General features: G+C 48.9%; 1 protein-coding gene across 1 annotated transcript in view; it reads left to right on the forward strand.

Moving 5' to 3' along the window:
* The window catches only part of ITGA9 (integrin subunit alpha 9), a 247,024-nt gene that overhangs the window by 134,972 nt on the left and 93,885 nt on the right, over positions 1–18,167 (forward strand). The window contains exon 18 of the mRNA XM_084902785.1: positions 13,780–13,930. Coding sequence (XP_084758911.1) covers positions 13,780–13,930 — 151 coding nt within the window. The remainder of the gene's footprint in view (positions 1–13,779; positions 13,931–18,167) is intronic.

Consider the following 18,167-nt stretch of genomic DNA (forward strand, 5'->3'; position numbering starts at 1 on the left):
GAGAGAGAGAGACATCAATGATGAGAGAGAATCATTGAGCAGCTGCCTCATGCACGCACCCTACTGGGGATCGAACCTGCAACCCAGGAATGTGCCCTTGACCTTCAGTCTGCAGGTCAATGCTCTATCCACTGAGCAATACCGGCCAGGGCTATTCCAGGTGATCTTGACCCAACAATGATGAGGCCGGGTGGGTGCTGTTGCTGCCACGCCCGGCTCCCGTGGCTGTGCGGGAGCCACGTGCCCAGATGTGTAAGTGTTGGCTGCTAAGAGCTCACGGCGGTCCCACCTCTGACCTGGAGAATGGCCCTCAGCTCTCGGGAGCCCTCCTGCCTGGGAGGTTACACCCGTCCCCGGCAGCCCTCAGCCAGTGACAGACCCATCGGGGCGCCAAAAGCCAGCCCCTCGTGTCCATGCGGGTAATTCCATGCTGTGGCCTGTGCTGCAGAGCCCCGGTGGGAATCAGGCTGAGCTGAGCAGACTCTGCAGAGACCACAGACTTGAGCAGCTCTCCCCCGCCCCACTGCTTGCCTCGGCCCCTGGCCCCTGCTCCTCAGGACATCTGTCCATCACCCACCCGAATCCTTGTCAACATCAACGATGCTTCCAGGACCTGACCTGAGACCCTGGCACATTAGACCTCACATATATTTACTTGTTTGTCCTCAGATCTCCTGGCCAAGCAATCTCATTTCTTTTTAGGACCGAGTTTCAGAAGGAAACCAAATCCAGTATCTGTCGGGTATTAATTTCGTGAGGAGTAAGGAAGAGGGAAGAGGGGAGGGGAGATGAGAGACAGTTGCTGGTGGGCTTTGCATATGCTCACTTGAAATTGGAGGGGGGTGGGCCTTTTAAAGACCAGGCCTTGAGTGACGTGGAGGAGGTCCCTGTAGGTGGTGAGGGTTACTGCTGGTTGCTTCTTCCCTGGGCCTTGCTTTTAAAAGAGGACTGTCTAGCCGTAGCCAGTTTGGCTCATTAGATAAGAGTGGAGGTCCATGGACTGAAGGGTCCCGGGTACAATTCCGGTCAAGAGCACGTACCAGGTTTGCAGGCTAGATCCCCAACCCAGATCAGTGCATGTGTGGGAGGCAGCCAATTGCTGTCTCTCTCTCTCATAGATGTTCCTCTCTCTCTCTCTCTCTCTCTCTCTCTCTCTCTCTCTCTCTCTCTCTCTCTCTCTGTGTGTGTGTGTGTGTGTGTGCGTTTCTTCCTCTTCCTTCCCTCTAAAAAAAAATCAATGAAAAAAATATCCTTAGGTGAGGATTAATAACAACAAAAAAGGACTGTCCAGACATAATGGACAGCAGGGGGGCTGGCAGCCTCATGAGTGATGTCTTTCACTGCAGTGTCCTCCCACTGTGGGTCCCACCCCCTAGTGGCTCAAAATGCAAGGGGGGGGGGGGGGGCGGGGGAACCTGCACTCCCAGACCCCAGCAGGCCAGACAACTCGAGAGAACCAATGAGCAGGCGGCTCACGTGCGACCTCGGGTGGCACCGTGCCACTGCTGGGTCACGCCATACATCACTGCACACCATCCCTGTGTCTCATGACGTCAGGCCTCTGCGCGGCCCCCAGATCTGGGGAATTCCTCCGCCGCCCCGAGTCTTCTTTAATCCAGTTGTTACAGTGAGTGAACCCCGCTGATCTGTTCCAGATGTCCTACGATTTAGTGATTCCGGAAACTACTCCCAAAGCAAAGGCTGATGAGGATCGGAATGCCCCTGTTTGCCGGGAACCAATTCTTTCCACGGTGAAGCAGATGGGGCAGGAGGCGGGGGCCGGCGCTGCCTGGAGGGGCAGCGGGGAGCCTCGGCCTCCTCATGTGCCCCACGGAGGAGGACTGGTTCTGTCCCTGCACGAGTCAGCAAAGGAGCCAGTGCTGGGGCCAGATTAATGCGAGTGACGTCAGCGAGGCTGTTGGGCGTATGACTTTTTTAAAGGAACATGCGTTCATGATCTGAGTGTTGCTCGGGAAAACCACTCTTTTGGCTCGGATGGCCTTCATACACGCTTTTCTCTCCTGGTGATTATAAAACTGGCCCAGGTGGGTACACAGGAGGGCGACGGAGCCAGAAGTCCAGGTCCAGGCATCGTTTCCCTGCCCGGCTGTGAACCCTAATGGCCGTGCCTCCCAGGGGTGCCTGGGGATTCCTATCTGGAGTTAATAACCGTGCGGGCCTGTGTTGCAGGATTCGAGGCGGTTTATAAAGCCTGGTGAGGGCTTTATAACCCACTGTTGGAAAAGATTAAAACCTCCATCCACGCACACATGGAGTCCAATTAGTGGCTGAGGCAGTATTTAAGGGTATGAACCCTATGAATATTAAAGCATATTTAAAACAAAACCAGAACTCAATTCATGGGACTGTTGCTATTTAGATTTTTTTTTTTAAGTGTATTGGAACGCAGACAAGTGCCCAGGAGATGCTGGTGGAGGTCTGGGACAGGCCGTGGAAGCACATCCACCCAAGGGTCCAGCTCCAGTCCGGCCCGTCGTGGGGGAGGGGGTTGCCAGGGAAACCAAAGGCAGGAGGGGAGGCTGAGCGAGAGGCAGGGGGAGGGTGGGAACACCTGCGAAGCAAGCTGGTCCAGATGCGGCACTGAGCATTGGAGGAAGTGAAACGTACTGCAGGGCGTGGGGTGAGAGGGTCCTGAGCGTCAGTGTGAGGGACACGGGGTAGTGAGGAGCAGGCGGCTCTGGGCTGGGGCTGCAAACCACAGGGGCTGCTCCTGCCCTGCGCCTCCATGGGGCCGTGAGGATGACCACACACAAGGCTGAGGGCTGGGCAGAAGGAACCACGGCCATCACGCTAGAGTCTATTAAAAGCTAAACTAAGATTAGATCTCATTGTTTGTGCATATTTAGTATCACACCTTTTGGTGCAATATCCTGTTTGGATATCTTTTGGTGCTTTTTTTAAACCAAAAATATTTTCGTTTAAAAAAAAAAAAAAAACAGAAGGGATATCTTTTTTTTTTTTTTTCCCCCACAATAACTAAAACCTTATAAATCAAGTGACTTTAGTGATTTTTTTTATAACAGTGAAAATAGGTATTTGGATTCTAAATAATGTATCAGGAAGATCTATGGGAATGTAAAGGAATAGGCAGTTACTAGCTGAAATGAGCCAGAAAGACAAAACAGTTTCCCATCCCTGTAGGAAAGAGAAATTTCGGAGCTTATTCTGGAACATTCCATGAGAGCGGACTCCTTTGTAGTCTCCAGCTAGACTTGAAGGTTCCCTGGTCCAGAGTTCTGTCACAGGAGAGTGACTGTGTCCTGGGGGGAGGGGAGCCTCTCCAGCTAATTACAAACTGAGAGACAGGGGCTGAGACTCTGAAAACACAGTGCTAACACTCATGTATGACACTCACGTGTAACACGCATGTGTGACTCTCACCTGTGACACTCACGTGTGCAGAATTGGGTGAGGGCATTCGCCCTGGCATCTTGCCTCTAAATGTTGGTATCGGCAGCTGCAGTCTTTGGAGGTGCAGAGATGCTGCGGCTTTGAGAAGGGGTCTTTGTATTGTTGGTCTAGAGCAGTGGTCAGCAAACTCATTAGTCAACAGAGCCAAATATCAACAGTACAATGATTGACATTTCTTTTGAGAGCCACATTTTTTAAACTTAAACTTCTTCTAATGCCACTTCTTCAAAATAGACTCTCCCAGGCCATAGTATTTTGGCTTGATTGCACAAGCTTCGAGTCCGGGGAGGTGAACAGAGGCTGTGGAGTGAACTCCACAACATTGGGGGTATGGACCACTGCCTTCCCAGGTTGGGAAGTCGAGAGCAGTTCCTTACTGAGTGCGCATCCTTCAGAGATGGGCTCAGAGATGGTGTTCGCTGCCATCCATCGCTTCTTGAATTTATCCCCGATCATTCTCCCTAAAGTGGATTGCATGGTAGAAGCTCGATGTACGTACCCCTCAGATTCAACAAGGGCACTGTCTCGTGTCTTACCTTGTGGTGCCTGGTGTAAAGCGGGGATAACATTCAGAATGATAAACAGCCTTCTCATAGCCTGGGCATACCTGCCTTTAAGAGCTCTTGGCAGCCATGCACAGCCAGGACAGCGCCCCTGACCCTCTGGCTGTCAGCCCTGGGTCAGGGGTGTGTTTGGTCGCCCACACCAATGTGTGGCAGGACCATGAGGCCCGCACGGGCTGGAACCATCGGTAGACATGGAGACCATGGCACTTGGGAAGGATCTTCCTGACAGTTGCTAAAGAAGGGAAGTGACCAGGATGTGGCTCGCAAGGGTTGCTGGGGTGTCTCCAGGTCCTTGGGGCCCTTCTGGACATTTAGCGATTACAGGACTCACTGTGCTGATCTGCCAGCCACAGGCCTCCCTGGCTGGCTCCTTCTCCCGTTCATCAAGCTGCATCTCCCATCCATAGGACCCTGCAGCGGGCACGGTCAGCACTGCCTGTGTCCCTTCTACCCTGTGTTCAGGCCCGGCGCTCAGCTCCAGTGACTGCCTCTCCGGCTGCCCCGCCCACCAGGCAGAGGTGCTGGGAACAGTGCCCTCCCGTGCCCACAGCAGCCCTCCACCAATGATTGCAGGCCGCACATAAATGCCTCCCTCACCAGTGAGGCTTATTTGCACAGTGTACCACTTGGGGCATCAGATTTTGGTGAAACTCAAAATTACTTTGTGGGGAAGACAAGCACACAAGTGGCACGCTTTTTCTTTTGTGGCATTTCACAATATTCATTACTGCGTGTCACAAGCAAGCGAGTTGGTGAGGCTAAATAGTACCAATTTTATTTTTACCCAAATTCATTTTATTTCTCTCCCCCCCCCCCCCGACCTCTCCTTTGCAAGTAACATGAGCAAATGTGTACCATCGAAGGTTAATCACAAGTCAAACATATTGTATTGTTGAGAGCAAAATATGTAGAACTTACTGAGAGTCTTGCAGAGTCCTGACCAGTAGAAACATACTGTAAACCACATATGCAATTTAAAATTTTCTGGTGGCCACATTAAAGTGAAACTTGTGAAACAAATCTTTATAGATAACAAAAATAACGTAGCAAAAAAAATCAGGTAAACATGTAATTAATATTAAAGCAATGATTGAGATATTTTTTACACCCTGTCTTGTTTTATTGTGCTAAGCCTTAGAAAGCTGATTTGCATTTCACACTTAACTTAGACCTACCACACTTCGAGTGCTCAGAGCCATAGGTGACCAGTGGCCACCATATTAGGCAGCCCGGGCTTAGAACTGGAACATGTACTTCAGCATAGTCACCCAGTAAGGGAGGGCGCTGAGATCATTATGCACCAGTTGCATCCGTCATTGGCTGAGGGCTGCTAGGGGGCTGTCAGGAGCTTGATTCTTTGGCACTTTGCTGGTCTGCAGAGAGAAGTCCTTCAGCCAAATATGGAGATCGAATTGCAGCCTATGCAGACTACAAGTAATAAGACCCCAGGGGACAGGGTTGAACAACCCATAGTCTACCCATTTGTAATACCTTCACGTTAGTGCCTTGTTATTTATTAGCAAACTAGAGGCCTGGTGCATGAAAATTCATGCACTGGAGGGGGGGTGTCCCTCAGCCTGGCCTGCCCCCTCTCATAGTCCAGGAGCCCTCAGGGGCAGGAGATAACCCGAGATCAGGGGAAGGTGATGCCCCCATCACATCTCTGCTGCTGCCACTGCTGGCGGCACCAGCCTCCACCGGCCCTGGTTACCTGAGCCTCGGGTGGCCCTGGGCAGCTGGGCAGCCAACATCCTAGGCTTGCCTGCACCTTGGGCCAGCCCTGGGTGGCTTGGGGACTGAGGAGACTGGGGGACTCTGGAGGCAGGTGCGCAGTGTTGGCTAGACCCGCCTGGGGGCAGGCCTGGCCGTGCCACATGCCTGCTGTTCCAGCGGGGCTGAGGGGACTGGGCTCTGCCATCTTGTGGCTATAGGTGCCGCCATCTTTGAGGGAGTGGCAGCAATTAGCATATTCCCTCCTTATTGGCTATAGGCACTGCCATCTTTGTGAGGGTGTGATGGTCAATTAGCATATTCCCTCTTTATTAGATAGGATTGCTTTCAGCACACCTGACATTGTTGACTCAAGATAACATGGTTAAGTTCACTGGCCTACAGGATCAACCCAAAACTCTGACGTCCGAAGTCCATGGGAATCTGGATGCATTCTACATAACCTGCTGGCCTCCCATTGATTTTACTGCTAAGGAAGTCCTTTTCCTGCTGCTTTCCAAGTTATTTTTGAGTCGCCTCCATTCATGTATCTGTTGTTGATTGTTTCCTCTGCCAGGAATGTACTTCCTGTTTCTCTGCTCCTCATTCTTTAAGTTGTGGCTTTAATTGGTATTTGTGTTCCTGGCCCTCGTAAGAAGATGTCAGATGAGCAACTGTGGTTTTATGGGGGTTTTTTTGGGTTTTTTTTTTTTTGTATGTTTGTAAGTATAAGCTCTCGTACTGGAAAAACTGATCGTTATCAACAAAGCACCAAGGACATTGCCCAATGGAGGTGCTGAATGCATCTGGAACCATCCTGAGCGCCTCCACCAACTTCCAGGACAGTTGACAAGAGGAAGAGGAAGCACCTCAGATAGCTTTTATAAAGAGATGACACCTTCCAATATTCTAAATAGTTTAAATGCTAAGAAGACGAACACAGTTTCATTCCTCATTTTAGTATAGCCCAGTGACTGGCAAACTCATTAGTCAACAGAGCCAAATATTAACAGCACAATGATTGAAATTTCTTTTGAGAATCAAATTTTTTAAACTTAAACTTCTTCTAACACCAATTCTCCAAAATAAACTTGCCCAGGCTGTGGTATTTTATGGAAGAGCCACACTCAAGGGGCCAAAGAGCCGCATGTGGCTCTTGAGCTTTATGTGAATTTTATACAGTTTCGTTGCATTTTCCTGTATTTTAGGAACAGAAGGAGGAATGCTGGACTGGCTTTGCCACTGTCTGCTGAGCAGCCACGGGAAAGTGGTTAACTCCTTAGCCTTGATCTGTGAAGTGATGGATCCAGTGGGCTGCCATCCAGCTGCCAAATCCCATTTCTGATTTTATGTCTGCCCACTTTTAAGACTAGGAAGCATTGTTTATGATTTTTACATTACAGTGCCTATCATTGATGTCATGGCTTTTCTGACACATTGTTGAGGATATCGGTGATTTGTGGGATGCTGAATCCTTCATCAGGAAGGCTGCCCCCAACTTTGACATTTCTCAATTTTGACATTACACTCCCTTTCCTGGAATCGAACCCACTACCCTTCCGTCCATAGGCTGATCTGAGCCAAACCAGCCAGAACCACAATGTTCTTTTTAATATGATTTCCATTAATGGAAAAACCTAATGATTGTGTGTGTGTGTGTGTGTGTGTGTGTGTGTGTATACAATCAATCTTAGCAACATTTTTATTGACAGGGCTATCATCCAATTAATTGTAAGACTCAGAATATGCCTCCTTAGTAATACCTTGCCTAAAACCTTCCGATACACCTCCCCTCCCCACACTGCCCCTGCAGAATCTCTTCTTTGTGGTCTCATAACATAAAGGCTCTCATAGGGATGTTTCCTCTTCTCTCTGGTCAGCATTTAGCATATGTTGACATCATGTCTTACATGTTTGCTTCTTCTACTAGACAGTGAGCTCTTAGAGGTCTGGAAACTATATCCCTGGTACCTAAGTTGGGAAGGTAGTTTTTATTTTTATTTTAGGTAATGGATGGATGAATGAATAAATGACTAGAAAAAGAAGGGAGGGAGCAAGAGGGGGTGGGAGGATGGAAGGAAGAAGGCAGGAAGGAAACAATCGGTGAATTTGGCTGCCTTGTATGATTCTCCGAGTTGTCATGATCTAATATAGTTGTAGTTGGCAAGTGTAATATCATTAATAATAATAATAATGATATGGCAAGAAGAAATATAAAACTAGAAATATAGTTGACCAGAATGCACTTGGTTAACTCCAGAATTTACATATAATGCTCATGCTTGTTTAAAATTAGCAGCAAAAGGAAATAAAAGTATTATATTTTATGGAAGGTAGGATTTACCCACAGATTATTTAAATAAGGTCCTTTTTAATATTTCTAAGACTCATATTTCTGAGACTTAAGGAAAATTAAAAAATGTTCCAATGGAAAATCATTTTTAAATACCTTGAAGCTGCTTTAGTTTCTTCCCTTAGCATCTTCACAAAAAATTATCAGAATAAAATTCTCTCCATGGTGGTAGAAGGGGAAGAATTCAGTTTAGTGGCTTTCGTGGTTCAGCATATGATGATTAATATGATGATTGATATGAGAATGTATTAGGTACATGTTCCCAACAAGGAACTTTGAGGGGTACACACTCTTAATGGGGGGTGAGTGAGGGCACAGAACAAATTCTACAGTGACCCTCAGGCGTCACACATCCGCCAAGATGGTGGCAGTCACCGCTGACATTGGGAATACTGGGTGGATGGTGCCAAAGCTAACATATTCAAAACCAGCTGCTATGAGATGTATTAGGACAGTTATAGTTGTTAGTTTTTATAACAAAGGAGCCATGTGTTTCCCCCGGCCCCAGATGTGTGGTAAGATAAGCTTTCTAGAAACTACAGTTGGTTCTCGTGTGGACGCTTAATAATGCTGTTCTTATCCAAGCACATCGGGGCGGTAGGTGTTCAGAGTAATAGGACCCGCTTAAAAGACTGCACAAGCAAATTAAAATTAATGGGAGATTTTTTTTTCCCGGTAATACAATTTCTTGAAAATTAGAAAGGTTGTTCTTTACTATATAAGGAAGCACCGGGGGAATGTTTGGCATTGCCTGTGCCTGGTTGTTTTACTCTTTCAACAGTCCTGTCGGAGGTTGGTCTTCAAGAAGTCCTGTTCTTTTCAGATGTAATGAAAAGATATTTCTCCGCCTTTCCCGGCCGAGATGGAATTGATGGAAGAGCTGCAGCTCAGACAGCCTTCCTGCCCATGGAAGTGTGGTGCTAACGTCGGCTCAGCCCCCAGAGAGTTCCATTTCCCTCTGTGTGTGGGTGGGGGTCAGGGGTCCTCAAACTTTTTAAAGTGGGGGCCAGATCACGGTCCCTCAGAGAGCTGGAGGGCCGGACTATATGAACTACTAATCCCTACTGTAACACCTTGGCTGCGCTCACTGCCCAAAAAACCTGGCGGGCAGGATCAGACTCCCCTGGGGGCTGCATGTGGCCCGCGGGCCGTAGTTTGAAGACCCCTGGGGTTGGGGGTAGTTTGAAGACCCCTGGGGTTGGGGGTCAGGAGGACAGCTCAGCTTCTTTCTCTGCAAAATGCAAAGGTTGAGCTGATGATCTTCTTCGGGGGACAGTGTGCATGCTCATTCATTCATTGCACAAGGATTTGTTGATCTCCTATCGAGAGCCAGGCACAACCCTGTCACTGGGGGGTCAATGATGAGCAAAACCAGACAGAGACCCTTGCCCCCCGGTGCTTAGATCCTAACGGGAGAGAGACAGCTCTTCAATAAACATGCACACAAGTAAACGTGTCATTGGATGGTGCTGTGAGGGACGGTCGAGCACATGGGGCAGGAAGGGGTCCTAACAGGGAGATTTCTTTCTCCAGGAGAGAGATCAGAAAAGGCCTCCAGGGCGTGGCAGGTGAGGAGCTGGAGAACATGGGCTTCGATGGCAAGGAGTGGGCTTTGAAGGCCCGGGAGGCACACGTTCTAAGCCAGCACAACCCCTCGGCCAGCCACCTTATCTCTCTGCATCTCAGTCTCCTCGCCTCTAAAAATGGAACTTACATCAGGAGCCTTTCATGGTGTTGTCAGGTTTCAGAAAGATGACATGTTTGAAAGGACCCAGCACCCAGGCAAATTACATTTCATTGCTAAGAATAGCTTTGGAAACAGAGATGTTCTGTTTTATACTTGGGTTTCTCGCTGTGGAGAAGGAGGGACGCAGCTTTGAGACCTCCTTTTTAAAACGTCTGAGTTCACTGTCTGCCCTGAACAGTGCCTGGCTTCCCTCAATCACGGGGCCGTGTTTGAGTCACTTGACTTTGAGACCCCCAGGGATGACCTTGCTGCATGATCAAGTGACCGAGGTCTACGCATTGAGAGCTGGCAGGAGGTTAGACATGTGTACACAGGGAAAGTGGCTGACCATGAACAGTAAAATTAGAATAAGGAGGCCGCCCCCCCACCCCCCCCCAATGCTTTTTTGCAGTGTCTCTGTTTAAGATTCCATTTGGAAACCGTATGGATTCTCTGAGGCCACTGAGCTACTTGTGAGTGCTTATGCAATTCCTTCTCGAGATAAAGCAAAAGGTTAGCGCTCTCTCTGTCATAACTCCTCCAGGCCTGAAGATGACTCCTTTAATCTTACAAAAGCAAACATGAGGACAGAAATAACCCATCAATTGTTTAAAATGAAAGTGGCCAACAATAATAAATAATTGCCACATAGCTGGAGGTCAGGGTCGTAATTTATTGGAGGCCATTCAAGAATTTGAAACTTGCCTCTGAGTTAATTTTTCACGTCTTGTTTGGATCCTTAGTCTTGCTTCCAAAAAAACATGACCATCAGGTCTCTCCTTGCACATGTTATTCTTGTTGGCGTGCCAGGCACACAGGAAAGTGAGGTCCCCTCTTCTTTGGATGAGTAATGAGGATTCCTCCCGCAACATCTGTATTTCAAAGTATTTTAGCCTACTGAGATTTTGGATAGTTCTCTTCTTTCATGTTTTACTAGCTATCTCAGTGGTTGCAAACAATAACAAACATGTGCTGGCTGGTTAAAAGCGAAAAGGAGCCCTGGCCAGTGTGGCTCAGTTGATTTGGCATCATCCAAAATGCACCAAAAGGTCACCAGTTCCATTTCTGGCCAGGGCACATGCCTGGGTTGCCGGCTTGATCCCCAGTAGGGGGCATACAGGAGGCAGCCGATGGATGTTTCACATGATTGTTTCTCTCTCTCTTCCTCTTTCTCTCAAATCAACAAAAACATATTTTATAAAGAAAACAGAAAAGGGCCAGGACCGGTTTGGCTCAGTGGAAGAGCATCAGCCTGCGGATTGAAGGGTCCCAGGTTCGATTCCGGTCAGGGGCATGTGCCTTGGTTGAGGGCACATCCCCAATGCGGGGTGTGCAAGAGGCAGATGATCGATGATTTTCTCTCATCGATGTTTCTAACTCTCTATCCTTTTTTCTTCCTCTCTGTAAAAAATCAATAAAATATATTAAAAAACAAAAGAAAAGAAAACAGAAAAGGAATTTGTTGGAAAGGTGAGAGGCTGGTTCATAACTTAGCCAGGAAGACTGGAGAACCATCATTACCAGAAGCAAAGGAGGCAAGCCTGAGCTCAGGATGCCACTTCAGAGCTCTGAATCCTCCGTGGTTACCTCAGATGTTTCAGAGAGCTCTGGTGCCTTTGGGAAACTCAAAATCCATGCGTTAGGAGCTTCTGCCCACCATTCTGAGGCCACTTGACCATCTGAGATTACATGACAGCACTTACGTGCTCACACTTTAGCAACCAACCCTAACCCTTTCTTCTGTTTCTCCCACTTAATCTTGAGACACCACAGGAAGGTGTCAGGATGTGGGGTAGCCAAAAATACCAACTGTCCATTACACAAACCCTCATATGCTTAACCACATCTTCTATTAACTGGTTAGCCAATCAGAGATTGGCCGTCCACGTGAATTTATCTTGTCCAAAGCTCACATCACATAATAATCATCAATCTCATGTACAGCAACTTTGTCATCCTCCTCCTCACTGTCATTCTCATCCCCATCATGGTCATCCCCAGCATTATCCCATTGGTAGCCCGCTCACCCCCACTCTCCTGGGCTGCCATTTCCCTCCTCCTTTCTGCCTTTCAAATGTTCCCTCCTCCTCCTCCTCCTCCTCCTCCTCCTCCTCCTCCTCCTCCTCCTCCTCCTCCTCCTCCTCCTCCCCCCCATTCCCGGTCATTGCCTCAGCTTTATTTCACTGCAAAATGGAAGCAATCGTCAGGGCATTGTGTCTTGTTTCTAACAGCCATCGATTAATGCATCTGTGCCATATGGGCCTCTTTCTCACTTCATACCAGCTGAGGCCAGCCCACCCCACTCCCATTTATTCAAAGCCAGCCAGCAGTTGTCCCCTGTCATGTCATCATTCATTGTTCTCTCTCTAATAGATCCTTCCAATTACCATGTAAATATGCTATGATAATTTCCATCTTAATCCCACTTTTGTAGAAAAAGTCCTCCAAATAGTTGACTGTACTCACTGTTTCCGTTTATTCTCTTCCTACAGCTCTTGCAATTCCAATTCAAGCTTTCATCCCAATCACTTCACTTAAGTCACTTAACAGGATCATCCATGACCTCTGAATGGTGACTTCCAATAGCCAGTTCTAATTCATGTTATTTTTACCTCTCTGCCATGTTTGACAAAATTGATTACTCCTGCTTTGAAACACATCTTCTGTGGTCAGTTTGACACCCTCTCACTTGGTTTCTCTCCTACCTCCCTCGTCGCCACTCTTTTTCAATCTCCTCTGCTGACTCCTCCTCATCTTCCTACATATGACACCTCTTCTCTACCTACACAGATTCCCTGCTGATCATAGCTAATCCATCCCAAGCGTATACCTCCAACCCAGACTCCTCCTTCAACTCCAGACTTGGGCATCCAACTATCTCAACATCTCTTCTTAAAAATTCAATCAGTATTTAGATTTTCTCTACTAAACCCCCTATACCCACAGCCATTTTTCTCATCTCAATAAGTGACAACTCTTCCCTTCTCGTTGTTGAATCTAAAATCTTTGCAGCCATCCTTGACTCTCCTGTTAAGATCCCTAACACCCCTCATCCACCCATGAGCAAAACCTGTTGGCATATCCTTTGAAACATATCCAGAATATGACTTCTCACTACCTCAGCTTCTACTGCCATGGTCCGCTGTGTCATTTTTTCACACCTGGGTTATGCAAGAGCTCCCTAACCAGGCTTCCTTATTCCCTCTGACCACTCCCTCCACAGACAGTTCTTACTTATCCTGGGCAGTGCAAGCCTTTAAACACGGAGGTCATCGCACTGGTCCTCCCCTCAGAGCTCTACATGGGCTCCATCTCAGTCAAACCAAGATCCTTCTGATGGCCCAGCAATGCCCCACGTGATCTTCTTCCCCTAATGCCTTTACCCCATTTCCTCCCACTATCCCCCTTGCTCACCTCTCTTTGCCACACTGGCCTCTTTGCCAGCCTATGAACATTCCAGCCACAACTTTCCCTTGGCTAGTCCCCGGGAATCTTTGTATCTTGCTCCCTTTCTTCCTTCAGTTTTGTACTGAGAGGTCACCTCATCAGTGAGGCTTCTGTGTGTTTGCTTCTTTGTGTCTGTGTCTGTGAAGCTACAGGAAGGCAAAGAACACTTGTAGGATAGTCATGATGGGCAGGTAGGAGGTGCTCAAAAAATGTTTTCATGAATCAATGTCTGAATGGATTCCATGTCTAGGTTATTAAATGTCTTGTAACTTTCCAAGTTGGGTGTACGAGACTTTATGTGAGCCCCAGAACAGCCCAGTGAGATAGGCAGGACAGAACGCTCATGGGCTTAGATGAAGAAACCGAGGCTCATGGGATCTGATCGCCCAAGGATGCACGGCTGCTTCATGGGGTGCCTGGGACTTGTAGTTGTGATCCTAGTGGAGTTCCTGCCCGCCTCCCGCAGCCACCCCACAATGGGTCATGTTTTATTATTGAAAGCTGAAAGCTTCAGGGTACTAATGGCTGTTCCTTTTTCATTGCAGCATTGATGAGAAAACCCCATATCTGGCTCTGGGGGCTGTGAAGAATATCTCCATAAACATCTCCATCTCCAACCTGGGTGATGATGCCTATGATGCCAACGTGTCCTTCAATGTTTCCCGGGAGCTCTTCTTCATCAACATGTGGCAGAAGGTAAGGAGAGCGCCCCGAAAGAGAGCCTTCAGCCCATCTAGTGCATCTCCTGGCTTGCATCATAGCTCAGAAGGTGCAGTGATTGTGCAAGGACTGTTTCATTACGTGGATTATCCTTTGGGACTGTTAGAAACTTTTTCCATCTAGACTTAGAACGTGTGTTGGTCCCTCCAGAGAAGAAACTATATAATTACCCACAGAATGATGGGGCAGAATTGATGCCCTCCGGTGTCTCCTACCCATTCTCTCTTGTGGAACCCTGTCAGTACAGTTTTCTGTCTGGCTTCTTCTCCGCGGTGACATGGTCACTGTCTCCTGCAAGTGCATGTTCCAGAGTGTTCATGCTAGGCCAGTAGTTGTGAAAAACAAGATAAGAGATGAGGACGGATAGCAGCTCAGCATGCTTGTTATCTGCCCTTGATGTTTTCATTAGAGGGTCATGTTCAACAGCCTACACTCTGGCGCATTTATTTATTCCTGGCATATCTGAGTGAATTGAGGAAATTAAATTATTTCCATGAATTGAGTGAGCTTTTAAGAGTGGATTAATTTATTTGAATGGATTGGCGTTTTAAGTAGCATGACTCACAAAGGAAAGAGGAGCTGGGGTTCTCGCCTGTTTAATCCTTCAGTGTTTCCTTCAATGGATCATCTCTGGAGAGAAAGAGCAGGCCTTCTTGGCGGGCAACGGGTGGATTTAAAGAGACCTCGCCCCACCCCGTGGTTGCTCTGTTGACAGCGGTTCCGATGGGAATTTTCATAGTGTTCGCAGCCTTGAACTGCAGTGCCTTGGTCTCTGTGTTAAAATGGAACCAAAATCACTTTCTAAGGAAAAACTTCGCCCTACCCACAGATGAGTGCTGGGTGCCCCTTCAAACTTTATTTCTGCTCAGGCATGTGTCCTGCCAGGCTCAGGGTTCTGACGGGATTGTGCCGATCTTGCCCAGCGTAGGAGGCAACCGAAGCATTTAGAGCCATCTCAAATGGCAGCGCTCCACGAACTTTTCCAGGGACCATGTCAAACTCTCCACCGCTTAGTAGGTTCAGGAGCTCCAGGGTTGGGGGAGGCCCCAGAAAGAATCAAGAAGGACTGCGGGAAGGGCATGCTTTCCACTCCCCTTCCGCACCCTAAGAATTGTCCTTGGTTGAGGCTCCACCCCATCACAAGAGAACCAAGTATCTGGAGGGTTTCTGGTTACACACAGAATACCAAAAGCAGTGTTTTACAGTAAATAGATAAATGGAAAGATTAAGAATAAGCTTCTAATGCCCATAATGCCATAACAATGAGAGAAAAGACTTAATCTGGTCACTCCTCCTGCTTCGCATTCTTCCGAATGGAGTCTGGAGCCCTCAGCTGTTCACGGGGGGCCATGCTGAGCCCGGGCCTTCCTGCCCTCCTCCCCCACAGCCTCACTGCTCACCATCCCCCACACACACACTGGAATCCAGGCGGAATTGAGTACAGAAGTTGCTCTTGCCCTGGGCTCTGCCTTCAAACTTCAGCTCCGGTGTCACCGAGGCAGGTCCCTCCGTGGACCTCACATGTGATGTGGGTGGGTGGCTGGGCAGATGGATATCTCTCTTGTCCAAAGTCCCAAAGCCACTGGGAGCCCAGGCCTCCGAGGTGTCCAGTCTTCTCTGCCATCACACAACTAGTGGCATCTGAGTTTCTGAGCCTGAACACAAGATGCCCCTGGGATGGGTTTTTTTCTAGCCTTACACGGGCTAATTTCGTAGATGCATGCTGGTTCTCTCCTGTAGCGGAAGCTGCTGATAGAGGCCTGGCACGCACAGGGAGGAGCGTCCGCTGACTCTCTCTCCCTCTCCCTTCCTCTCTGAAATCAATGAAAATATATGTTTACAAAAATAAAAGGATAGTTAAAACAAAACAAAAAACGAGGGTGATGTTAAACCAGTGACTGCAATGGGCAATGGGGCCTAATCCCGAAGGGCACGCCTGGGAAGCAGAGCAACATCCCAACCTGAGGGGTGAGGGAGCTGGGGGATGGACACCCCCTCCCACAGCGTCAGTGCTCGAGGCCTGCTGGGGGCGTGCACTCCCTGGTGCTCTGTCCTCTAATGCCCACAAGCGAAGCAGCCTACACGGTTCTGGAGAACGCCCTCGGGTGCGGAGACGCAGACACTGGCAGTGGGCCCTGGGCTGGAGCGCCGGGCAAGGTGCGAGGCATCTAAGCAGGCTCTTCGGCATCCGCTGGAAACACCCACCGCGTGCATAGTATCTCCCACGTGAGCACCTCACTCTCTGGGCTCCCAGAAGCTGTGAATTGGCCTCATAGAACATCACGGAGGCTCTGATGTGAGAAGGCAGGTGTTACACATTGGAGAAGGGGCCGCCCGTGGGACATGGGGACGCCGCGGAGACCAGAAAAAAGGGAGGTCTCCAGCCTCATCCAGCTCTCGGCGGACTCCCTGGTAGCCAGGTGGGCGTGTCACGGCCAGTGCTGCCAGACTTCCCCCCACCCCCTTTTTTTTTTCAAAAAAAGCCAGAAATCCACATTTTTATGTGAAATCTCATGACTTTGGCAGCTAATTAAAATGTTCTTTGAACATTGCATGGGCCAAACGAAACACATCCGCAGGCTACAGACAGCCCACAGGCCACCTCCAGCTTCGCTGCTTTCCATATGTCCCAGCCCCATTCTCTTCCTGCCGTGTATCACATACCTGTGTTTCTGGTGAACCTGGCCTGTCTGCAGCCTTGGATGTCTGTACGTCATGTCCCTCCCTGGGTGACAGAGAGACAGGCCCAGATAGATTGGAACCTGAGGGCGTCGGATGTGGCTGTGTTTTGTGGGGAGGGAGGTGATCGGAGAGGACGAACCCCAAAATGCCCATGGAATCTTGGGCGTTAGTGGTGCTTTGAAAGCTATTGTCGGTCTGGAATGTGTGTGCTTCGTGGTGATTGCGAGAAGCTGCTAAGCTGGCGTTGGTATTCTAGACGTTCTCAGAGGAGACGTGACATGCCAGCAGTGAGGTGAGGCTCTGGCAGCTGCCGAGACGCAGCGGTGGGACTCCAGCTTGGCTTCTTGCAGTCGTTGGGACCGCAGGCCAAAGGCTTTCTTTCTCTTGTGCCTCGGTTTCTTTCCCTGTGAAGTGGGATGTGCTAGGATTCAATGAGGCCTCCACCCAACTCCTGGTGTACCTCAGCACATGCGGTATAGTTCATTCATTTACTCAAAGCATCTGTCAATCACCTACTTCAGACCAAGGGTACATGCTGAGGGGGAGGAGGAAAAGGAGTGAGGATATCAGACAAAGCATGTAAGCCAGAGGGCATCGACTCTTCCTTTCAAATCAGAAATCAAGACCTGTGATCCTAGGAGAAAAAGACCCATCATTGTCTTCACCAAGACTGCATGTGCGTGTGGACACACGTGTGCACATGCACTTATACTGTCAAAAACAGCGGTAGTGCTAACGTGAACATATTTTTACATCTAACGAATTGCCTTTATTTTAAAAAATAAAATTATTGCATGCACTGAGTAAATGTATGTCAGTTAAATTAATGTTTATGTTTGCTTTTGTTTTCATTGGGCTTATTGATTTTTTTTTTCTCCACATTTACTTTTTGCTGAAATAGTGGAATTTCTGGTTTGGGGATGTTGGCTTTTTAAAATCTAAGATATATCATTGTTTGAGCATGTGACGCAGGCCATAAATGCTGTCAGAGCTTAGAGAATGGCGAGCTCCAAACACCGAGGCAGGGCACTGAGGCGGTCCTGGTGTTGGAGATGGGGCCGGGGGACACCAGCCCAGAAGTCTGTGGAGCGTGGCAGCCCGGTGAGCCTGGTGAGGAACTCTGCTCCTTAGCAGGTGGGCAGTGCGGGGGCCATCTGTGCTTCCACTGAGGGTCTGGACTGTGGGAACAGAAGGACAGAGGCTGGAGGCACCCGAGGAAGCGCAAAGGGAGAGGGAGCAGACGAGAGAGGTCAGGAGGTGAGCTTTGTCCGGGGCTTGCTGGAAGGAAGAGGCCACTGAGGAGGAGGCCTGGTCATTCACTTGACAGCTTTCAAGTTAGTGCTCAGCTGCCGCTGGCTGGAAGTCACTGAATCCGGCTGCTGAGTGGTTGCATGGCCTTCTCACCTCCCTGAGAGCTGAGAGGGAGGGGCGGGCCCTGTGTCCTCTGTCCTTTCCTTTTCTCCCACCACGGGGCCTCCGGGGCCTCCGGGGGGAGGTGTGAGAGTGTGGGAAGCTGCGTGAGGAAAGCTCA

This window comes from Pipistrellus hanaki, assembly GCF_964339955.1.
Source record: "Pipistrellus hanaki genome assembly, chromosome: 13".
In the NCBI taxonomy this organism is placed as follows: Eukaryota; Metazoa; Chordata; class Mammalia; order Chiroptera; family Vespertilionidae; genus Pipistrellus; species Pipistrellus hanaki.